General features: G+C 45.6%; 1 protein-coding gene across 1 annotated transcript; it reads right to left on the bottom strand.

The window, feature by feature from the left end:
• Nucleotides 1–826: 826 nt before the first annotated feature.
• Nucleotides 827–5649, bottom strand: LOC125273876. Its single transcript, XM_048199640.1, has 2 exons — nucleotides 2014–5649; nucleotides 827–1791 (listed from the first exon to the last, which is right to left on the bottom strand). The coding sequence occupies exon 1, from the start codon at nucleotides 5604–5606 to the stop codon at nucleotides 2325–2327; it is 3282 nt and encodes a 1093-aa protein (XP_048055597.1). The 5' UTR covers nucleotides 5607–5649; the 3' UTR covers nucleotides 827–1791; nucleotides 2014–2324.
• Nucleotides 5650–10974: the final 5325 nt, after the last annotated feature.

Genomic DNA, 10974 nt, shown 5'->3' on the forward strand with positions numbered 1-10974 from the left:
TGGAGGGCGTGTCTGAAGCTTGTGTTGACGCGACCGTTATGGTGATTACAGCCAATCACATTACTTTCCGGTGTTGCACGAACGCAGTTGGCTGCGACTGCTCTAGGGAATTTGCATAGGGCCATCTGATTGGATGACGCCTGCGTTGGCGCTTGAAAAGTTGAGAAATCTTCAACTTCTGCCGCTTGCAACGCGAGTGAAGCGACGCGACGGAACCCACAATTCAGTTCGGCAACGCATGACGTCACCCATTCAAAGTAAATGAGAAGCGTTAACGCCGGCGCCCCGTGTGAATGCAGTCTGAGGCTGCCTCCTTGTCTTTTCTGACTTATTACAAAAAATAGAACAATGTCTAAAAGCTGCTGTGTGACAAGGTGTACAGCTAACAAACTAAAAAAAACCAGAAATAGGTTTTTATAAGCTGTCGACCCCAAAAAACGAATGTTTAAGGACATAAAAGTGGATACAGGCAGTGAGACAGAGAGCAACGCGTCATATTACTATAAGAAATGCATTGGAGGGGAACGTAATCGGCGACAGGTGAAATCATTCTTTGACATGGTAAAAAATAATGAATGGTTTGTTTTTGTTGGTTTGTTTAGCATATGTTGTCGCCGATTACGACCCCCTCCAGTGTATTTCTTAAAGTAATTATGACCCTTTCCGCTCTGTCTCACTGCCTGTATCCACTTTTGTGTCCTTAAACATTCGTTTTTTGGGGTCGACATCTTATAAAAACTTATTTCTGGGTTTTTTAGTTTGTTAGCTGTACACCTTGTCACACAGCAGCTTTTAAGCATTGTTCTGTTTTTTGTTATAAGCCAGAAAAGACAAGGAGGCAGCCTCACGCAATGCAAAGTCAATGGGGACTGTTGGTTTGTTTCAGTGTTGCCAGATTGGAAATGTCTAATTATCGTACCAGAAGCTCAAAATTATCGTGTTTGGAAGAAAATTATCGTACATGACTTTTTAGTATAGGTAAATGAACTAAATTAATAACTAATGATTTTTATAACGGAAAGAATTAATACTGAACTAACTTAAGCTGGACAATCACACTATTTTAGCTGCTCTACAACCAAAATTATGTTCCCTCTATCTCTGTAAAGCTATACTTTGACACAATCTGCATTGTAAAAAGTGCTGTATAAATAAATAAAGGTGACATAACGAGTCAAACGTACAGAATACAGCTATTTATCTATAGACCAACAACTTTTTGACATGACCTGCAAATTACCACAATACATAAATAATTAGGCGTAACTTAGTGAGAAACAGCTGACCTAAGCACCGCGGCAGGAATGTTAACTTATGCTCCTGAGAGAGAGTCATTCTCCACGATTATTGGCCGAGAAGACGTACATGAGATGAGATGGAAGACATGCCTAACAAAGTTCACTTTCTCCTTACAACCATGATGTAGAGGATCCACACAGCTAGATCAATGAACCGATTATAACGACCATCATTTGAAGTGTCACAAAATACTGAAATTATCGTACATTATGGGATTTTTTTCATTATTGATCGTACATCGTACAGAGGTCAAAATGATCGTACAAATACGATAATTATCGTACGTCTGGCAACACTGGTTTGTTTTCCCCCCCGGTGGGCGTGGTTGTAAAGAATTGTTCGGCTCTTAGGTGCCAATTAATACCCGGTGGCAACCACCAAATAGTGTCCGATCAGAACAATTAAGTGTTGTCCATTTAGAAGGAGCTAGATGCACACACCACTCATAGACCACCCATTGCAAACTTGAACAGTCTTTAATAAAGTGTGGTTCTAGAAAAAGAAACAACAATAAAGTATAAATATACACTAATAAAACATCAATATGCAAATGAATAATATTCACATTTGTTATGACATTAACACTGAAAATACGTCTGTACAGCGATCGTGTAATAAGATTAGCTTACAGACACATGTGCTTGGCAGACGCGATAAGCACGTCTTTAAGGACAAATTCGCGATCAAATGTAAACAGTATAAAGAACGACTTACTCTTTGATGCACGCACACATGCGATTACTCAGTATCGCGGCAGAACGGCATTATCATCACCGTTAGTATCGTCTCGCGGCAGCAATAATAAAGACGATAATAAATGAATTCTAAACTGCGTCAGCATACGGGTCCTTTCCACCTTCTGGGTCCTAACTATAGGCGAGTGACTGATGCCTGACTAAATAACACGAGCAAATTAACCATTACACGTACAAAGAATGAATGAACATATTAATCACTGGCCCTCAGTTTAGTACAGCCGCCCCCAAATGTGCTTGCAGATTTGTATCTTGGGCCAGAACTCACAATCATTCAGGGAGTGAAGGGAGTTTAATCAGTCTGACAACAGGTCTGATGTAGGTTCTGTCTTTGACCTGGATTTCTGCAGCTCTTACTTTGTTATCAGCTCCGGTATGGACAGCTTTCACAGTCCCAATGGGCCAGAATGCTCTAGGGAATTGCGGATCAGCAATCATAACCACTGTCCCTACTGTCAGGTTGTCTTTCTCTTGTTGCCACTTATGGCGAGACTGGAGTCCAGGTAGGTAGTTGCGCAGGTAACAGCTCCAGAACTGGTCTGCCAGTATCTGGCTGTGTCTCCAGCGTTTGCGGCTGAGCAGCTCAGATGCAGGGTAAATTACCTGAGGCAGGGCAGAGTCTGACCGGCCCATTAAGAGTGAATTAGGGGTTATTGGGTCCGGATCAGCTACATCCGAGGAAACATATCCCAACGGCTTTGAATTTAAAATCCCCTCAATTTCAATAAGGACAGTCCTGAGCACTTCCTCTGTGACAGTTTGTGCACCAATGGTGGTGTATAGTGCAGCTTTAACAGATCTGATTTCCCTTTCCCAGGATCCTCCGAAATGTGGGGAGTTTGGTGGATTGTATTGAAAATCAATTTGTTGCTTGGCAAGTTCTCTTTGCAACTGAGGGTGAATATTGTTGAAGGATTCCTTAAGCTCACGATCTCCACCTTTGAAATTGGTACCCTGATCAGAGCACAACTCATGAGGCTTTCCCCTACGGGAGATGAATCGGCGTAGAGACATAAGGAAAGAATCTGTGTCGGCTTGAGAGAGAAGGTCGATGTACACTGCCTTTGTGGTCAAACATTTATAAATGATACCCCAGCGTTTTTCGTTTCGTCGCCCAATTTTGATGGTAAATGGGCCGAAGCAGTCCATGCCCGTGGAGTAAAAGGCTGGCTGGAAGAGTCTTAAACTGGAAGGGGGTAAGTCAGCCATTTTAGGTATGTTGGGCTTACCTCGCCACCTCTGACACTCAGTACATTGATATTGAATTGATCGAATAGCTTGACGACCTCTCAAGATCCAGAAGCGTCTTCTAATTTCAGCAAAGACCCTTTCAGTACCAGGGTGATGGAGCTGTGCATCGTACTGCCTAATAAGTAGTTTAGTCACTGAGTGGATTGGGTCTAGGACAATTGGGTGAAGAATGTCAGGGCTCAGCAAGCGACATCTTCGGAGTCGTCCACCCACTCTGATCAGCTGCGTTTCAGAATCAAATTCGGGAGATAAAGTCTTTAGACGACTGTTTGAGGAGATAGGTTTCCCTGCTTGAAGCTGAGCATATTCGTCAGGAAAACTATCCATCTGAGACTGTTGAATAATTCTGAGCTCGGCTTTCTTATATGTATCAGCAGTGACAGTGTCTGTGGGACTGGCCGCCCCGTGAAGGGTTCTGGCTGTTGCATCTACAAGCTCTTGAAAGTTGTCATATTGAGAAGCACTGACTGAATGCTGGTCAGCCTCAGTTATTAGAAGATGGAAAGATACTGGTTTACGCAGTTCTTTTGAAGTGTCAGCTGGCACTAGATTGGGCAGTTTGGGCCAAGATGATGGAGGTTTCTGCAGAAATTCTGGGCCATTCTTCCAGCGGGTAGGTTTGGCTAGCTGAGCCAGTGACATGCCGCGAGTAATATCGTCGGCAGGGTTGTCTTGTGAGTGCACGTATACCCATGATTTTGAATCAGTTAGCTCTTGAATCTCCGCAACTCTAGTTCCTACAAACACTTTAAAGTGACATGAGTCTGATTGAAGCCAGTTGAGAACGGTTGTAGAATCAGTCCAGTATCTGAAACTGCTGATGTCTAGTGAGAGCTCTGTTTTCAGAACTGCTGCCAATTGTGCTCCAGTTAGAGCAGCACATAGCTCAAGTCGGGGAATTGTCTGCTGCTTCTTTGGAGCTACTCGTGATCTAGCTGCCAAGAAGGACACCTCTACTTGTCCTTTGCTATCTTCAGTGCGGAGATAGGCTACAGCACCGTATGCTCGCTCTGAGGCATCACAGAATGTGTGCACACTTCTTGAGCTGATCAAGGGATCTACCTTTGTAGTGTAGCATCTGGGCAGTGTGACACAGGAAAGTTGTGGAAGCTCATCTTCCCATGTGAGCCATGCATTCCTGAGATCTGTGGGCAATTCAGGGTCATCCCATTCTCTTTTTTTGTCCCAGAGCCTCTGGACTATGATCTTAGCTCTAGTGGTAAATGGGGTGATGAATCCCAATGGATCGTACTGACTGGAAAGGATGCTATATATGTGTCGCATAGTGGGCTGAGATTTTACGACATGACCATGTTTATAACCAAGGGTGTCGGATCTACATTGCCACCTAAGTCCTAATGTACGCTCCTGGGGGTCGGCCCTGTCGGAACTAAACCAAAGCTCATGGTTCTCTGACCTGATTTGCTGCGGTAGGTGTTGTAGCAGTTGGGGTGTGTTAGTAGCCCATTGGCGCAGTTCAAATCCACCCTCGGCCAGCAGATGTCGCATATCATCTACTAATTGTCTGGCAGTCTCAAGAGAGGGAAAACTTTGCAACCAGTTGTCCACATAGAAACAACGATCTACTGATGCTCGTACCTCACTGTCTGGTTGGCTGTGATCAGCAACATGTTTCCGAAGAGCAAAGGTTGCACAGCACGGACTGCACGTGGTGCCAAATGGTAAAACTGACCACTGGTAGACATCAGGTGCGTTGGTTGGTTTCAGATCTCGCCACAGGAATCGTAAGAATGCTTTATCTTCTGGCAGGAGACGCACCTGATGAAACATCCCCTTTATGTCGCTGCTAATGGCTACTGCATACTCACGGAAACGGAGAAGTACTCCCAGCAAGGTCGCACCCAGAGTTGGCCCAGGAAGAAGATATTCATTTAAGCTCAGCCCTTGGAAGTTGAAAGAACAATTGAATACAATCCTGTGCTTTCCGTTGTGATGGACCATGTGGTGTGGAATGTACCACCCTGGAGTCTGTACAGCTGTGGATTGGGGAATTTTCTTCACATAGCCTGCTTCTAGCAGCTTGTTCATCTCAGACTTGTACACTTGAGATTTCTCAGAGCTCTGTGCCAGTTGATTTTCAGTCCTTCGCAAATGAGGCAGTACTGCTTCCTTTGGAGCGGCTAGAGGTGGAGGACTGATTTTCCATAGGAGGGGGGTAGCATATCTTTGCACACCTTCAACATCAACCCTCATTGTTTTCTCCTCCAGCAAGCGAATAGCTTCAGCATCTTGCTTTGACCTTGTCACAAGCCGTTCATTTTGGTAGGGCAAGATGTCCATCTGCCACAACCGCTCAACTTGACTGAACAGATCATTGGGCGCAAGGCTTACAGCTGTGAACAAGCACTGTTGTATGTGTGGGATGTGCTCGAGGAACTTTGATGGACCTTGGAGTGTCCATCCCAGACGAGTTTTCACAGCTGCTGGACCTCCAGGGGGTCCCAACCGAACTGGCTCAACGGGGGTGATCAGTTGTGGGTAATCTGACCCAATGAGTAATAATGGCCGTGCATGGTCAATTGACTGAAGAGGTAGGCCTCTGAGATGGCGATATCTCTTTTGGAGTGTTTCAATTGGGTAGGAATGAGGTGCTAATCCAAGCTCCTCAGCTGTAAAGGCTCTCTTGATTGCAAAGTTGCGATCTGGTTGTGTCGCAGGACTCACTGAGAATGATACGGTGGAGCCATGAATAATGCGGACGTCTTGGCGCACTGTGCGAAGAGACAGGTCTTCAGGCTTACCGTGGAGGTTGAGTTGCTGAGCTGCCTCATGGAGAAGTATGGTGCGCTCTGAACCATCATCTAGCAGTGCATATGTATCAAGTGAAAAGTCTCCATTGCGTATGATGACTCTGCACAATTTCAGTAACACTCTACTGCTTCCAGTTGGTCGATTGACGTATAGAGTTTCTATTGTGGTGCTGGTGGACTGGGTGATCTCTCCTCTTTCTTTGATATTAGTAGTACTTGTTTCATTGTTGGCCTCATGCAGAATTTCTAAATGTCTCCTTTGACACTTCTTGCATTTTGCCTTTAGAGTACACTGACCTGCTTGATGATCACGCCCACATTTCCAGCATCTCTGATTGGATCTGATCCAAGTCACAATCTGCTCTTTGGTCAGTAGCTTGAAGTTTGAACACTGATTTAGATAGTGTTGAGTTGTATTACAAAAGGGGCAGTATTTCTTTGGTTTCTCTAGTGTTCTCACCTCAGACACTGTTTTCTGGCGAACCGATTCGGTCTTGGAAACTGGACTTTGCTCGCTTCCATGGAAGATGGCAGTAGATTTGTGTGATAATTTTGGCACTCTTTGCTGGTCTTTGCGGAAACTCTGTCTCTCTCTACTGGAGTCAATACTGAACTGAGTACCGTCTTCCTGCACCCTCACCTCATACTCCAGCCACTCTGCAAATTCAGTCAAGGTAGGAATAGGTGTCTTGAGTGGATTGACATACCTCTTAAAGTTTGCTCGGAGGTCGTGAGGTAGTTTAGCAAGGAGGCGGGAGACGTGAGACCCACAAGTCAGTTCTGTATGTCCAGGACTTCCTAGTTGATCCAGCATTCCAACCAGGGCCCGTACCTTCAGTGCAAAAAGCCTGAATGCTCTGGTGTCACCACTTCTTATGCTGGGTCCATCCATCAGAACAGCAATGCGTTTAAGTGCAAGTTGATGGGGTTGCCCATAGAGTTCTGTTAGAGCCTGCATAGTATGACTGTAAGGATACCGGCTGTTACTGTAGGAGTCAGCAATGAGCAATGCTTCTTCAAACTTCAAGTGATCCATCAATATTTGGAATTTAAAGCGCTCTGTTACATCAGCAGGCAGGAGATTGTCAAGAGCTACTTTTAACCTGGTGAACTCCCGTGGATCCTCTTTGGTAAAGTTAGGAATGGTTGGGGTTGGACCACGATAAGTGTTCTCTTGACTGGGTGGCGATGACGAACGATGTGGCATGAATGGTCTCTGTCGCCTGGAGCTAGGGCTGTAATAGTGTGTGGATAGCTGCCTTGGCTGGTGGTAGCATTCATCAGCACGCTCGGCCCTCTGGGGTGCACGCTCTGGTGATGGCGAAGTTGATCTGAATTGCTTGGAACTCACTTTCATCCTCTGAAGCTCAAGAATGATCTCATCAATTCTGTCACGTTGACGTTCTGCATGCAAATTATCCTCACTGTGTTTCACTGACCTTTCTCTTTCATAACGTGGATCTCTTTGATCTCTTGTTGACGTTACTTTGTGATGTGGCGGTGAAGTTCGATCCTCCATATTGCGTGTCAAGTGTCTAGGTGAACAAAATAGTTGAGATGGAGACAATGACCTTGGAGTGTGAGGTGCAGACTGTTCACTGAGGTTGCGTCTGAGCTGACGGTTCTCCTCCTCCAGATCCTTCAAGCGCATCTGCAGTGCTTCAGGAGAGAAGTGTGGATTCCCTTCATAGGCAGGAAAGTGATCAATGCCAGCAACCAGGGTGTTGTGAGGTGGTAATGGACCTCCTGTAGCCCCTATTAGCTGTTCTCCTTCATTGGAGTGGTTTGAGGGTGTGTGTGCTGATCGCTGCTCTGGTACATAATCCACCTCATAATCTTCAAGATACCTTGGCATCTGCGTTCGGCGACGTGAGCGAACTGTAACATCTCTATTCTCCTCACTATGTATGGACATTATATTAATTCAGAAGTTGCCCAATCCGGCTCGAAGGACCATGTAAAGAATTGTTCGGCTCTTAGGTGCCAATTAATACCCGGTGGCAACCACCAAATAGTGTCCGATCAGAACAATTAAGTGTTGTCCATTTAGAAGGAGCTAGATGCACACACCACTCATAGACCACCCATTGCAAACTTGAACAGTCTTTAATAAAGTGTGGTTCTAGAAAAAGAAACAACAATAAAGTATAAATATACACTAATAAAACATCAATATGCAAATGAATAATATTCACATTTGTTATGACATTAACACTGAAAATACGTCTGTACAGCGATCGTGTAATAAGATTAGCTTACAGACACATGTGCTTGGCAGACGCGATAAGCACGTCTTTAAGGACAAATTCGCGATCAAATGTAAACAGTATAAAGAACGACTTACTCTTTGATGCACGCACACATGCGATTACTCAGTATCGCGGCAGAACGGCATTATCATCACCGTTAGTATCGTCTCGCGGCAGCAATAATAAAGACGATAATAAATGAATTCTAAACTGCGTCAGCATACGGGTCCTTTCCACCTTCTGGGTCCTAACTATAGGCGAGTGACTGATGCCTGACTAAATAACACGAGCAAATTAACCATTACACGTACAAAGAATGAATGAACATATTAATCACTGGCCCTCAGTTTAGTACACTTCAGCCGGCAGACGTCCGCGAGGGTCTGCCGGCATTACTTTCGTTTTGTTCTTTGATATTATTTTGAATTACAAGTGTTTGTGTTGTAACTGGACAACGGACCGTTCGACCACCGAATCCAGCAGTGTCTTCCATAATATCTAAGTTAAGTGTGCATCACTGATCGTCATTCTCGAAAAAATATTTTGTCATAACATCTGCAGTTTAGTTTAAAGAGGAATTATTGTGTTTCAGCGCTCCTCACTGTCATTAAAACAGCGTGTCACTGGAAAAGTGATCGAAAGTAGCACATCTACTATCTCAATTCATATCAAAGGTCAAAACAACAAACAAACACCAAACAAACTCCTAACATGAACAACTAAATTCCCTATCAAAAGTAAAGGAAATAAAAAAAATAATAAATTATCCTATCTAATTAGGAAAAAAAATGAGAAAATAGTATTTACAAAATAAATAGCACTCATCCCCTACAGCTTCCAAGTGTGGAAAAGATATTTACAATAATATACAAAATGTACAAAAAGAAATGAGATTGACAGTAATCTATCAATTCAAAACCAAAACACACACACACACAACAGACGAGCAAGCAGCAGCAACACACTGTAGCAAACACACAAATAGCATAATAGCAACAGGAAGTCACAGGTTGAGCAGAGCTTCCTCTTCTACTTCTTGATTTACGGCGGATCGTAGACATAAGTGCATTACCAACCACCTATCACCCCAATGGGCCATTGACACTGCCTACAATCTCCTGACTAACCTTATCCCACAAAACCTACATACCATCACCCCTAATTCTTATTCTCGCATAGAGACTGAAGCTTTATCTGTCGCTGCATGTTTAGCTCCTCTGTTTCCACATTCAGCCCCCATGGAGAAAAAAAATTAAACCCACATACCCATACGTTTATACAGACCTGTACCTCCCACATATTGCAACATTAATGATGATATGTTTCTACCTGCTTCTGGATTTAATACATTTCTAATTGTAAACTGCTCACCCTTCTTCACTAGTTCATCCTTCAACTCATACTGTTCAACAGTATATTTTCTACAGTGTATTATAACGTTCAACCATTTCATTTACACCACACACCTCACAAAGACCCGTTGAATGTTTGCCTATCAACGTAATTGTGACGAGCAGGGCGGGCGAGAGCCGTGAGGGAACGGCGCGAGGCCGGTGACGCGAGTGATAATGAGCGTCACCTGCGAGGCGTGCCGGCCTCGAGTCTCTCACGGAGGAGCTCCGGAGGCATAAAAGGAGGAGCGACATCAGTGAAGGACGAGAGAGGACCAGGCCTGGACTTTACGTTATGTTTTATTATGTTTGTGTGGCCGGCAGACGTCCGCGAGGGTCTGCCGGCATTACTTTCGTTTTGTTCTTTGTTTATTTTGAATTAAAGTTTTTGTTGAACGTTCGCCGGTTCCCGCCTCCTTCTTCCCGTATTGACGAACTTCGTTACATTGGTGCCGAAACCCGGGAGGAAGGAGGGACATGCTGTCGAAGAGCCCTCGCTGCTGAGGGGGATCGCGGTGCTGCGGAGTTCGGGCAGCGCGGGAGTGTGTGTAGACCGTGAGAGGCTGCCCGAGGCGGTGGTGCTGGAGCCTTGTGAAAGGTGGGACGGAGACCCGGATGCCGTGCTCCTGGGACGAGGTGGGGTGGCTGCCGTCCTGGACCTGGAGGGAGCGGAGGAGTCGCCGCCGTCTGCCGTGGGCCGGAGCCTGCTGCCGTCCACCATGAAGGGGAGGAGCAGGGGACGGGGGACTCGCTGCCGGCTGCCCTCAGTCAGAGGAGCCATCGCCTGAGGACCGGGCGGCAGTGTGTCTGGGAACCGGACCAAGAATTTTTTTTTTCTTTCTTTCTTTTTCCTCTCTCGTCCTGTCGCTCCCTTGCTTCCGTCTCCTTTCTCTCGTCTCGTCTGTCCTTACCCCCAGGTGCTGCGGCCGCCGAGGGGGAGTAAGCGCAGTCGCGGGAGTACCCTTCGGCCTGCGAGGGGCGTTGGGGGTATGTGACGAGCAGGGCGGGCGAGAGCCGTGAGGGAACGGCGCGAGGCCGGTGACGCGAGTGATAATGAGCGTCACCTGCGAGTCTCTCACGGAGGAGCTCCGGAGGCATAAAAGGAGGAGCGACATCAGTGAAGGATGAGAGAGGACCAGGCCTGGACTTTACGTTATGTTTTATTATGTTTGTGTGGCCGGCAGACGTCCGCGAGGGTCTGCCGGCATTACTTTCGTTTTGTTCTTTGTTTATTTTGAATTAAAGTTTTTGTTGAACG

This window comes from Megalobrama amblycephala, linkage group LG8, assembly GCF_018812025.1.
Source record: "Megalobrama amblycephala isolate DHTTF-2021 linkage group LG8, ASM1881202v1, whole genome shotgun sequence".
In the NCBI taxonomy this organism is placed as follows: domain Eukaryota; kingdom Metazoa; phylum Chordata; class Actinopteri; order Cypriniformes; family Xenocyprididae; genus Megalobrama; species Megalobrama amblycephala.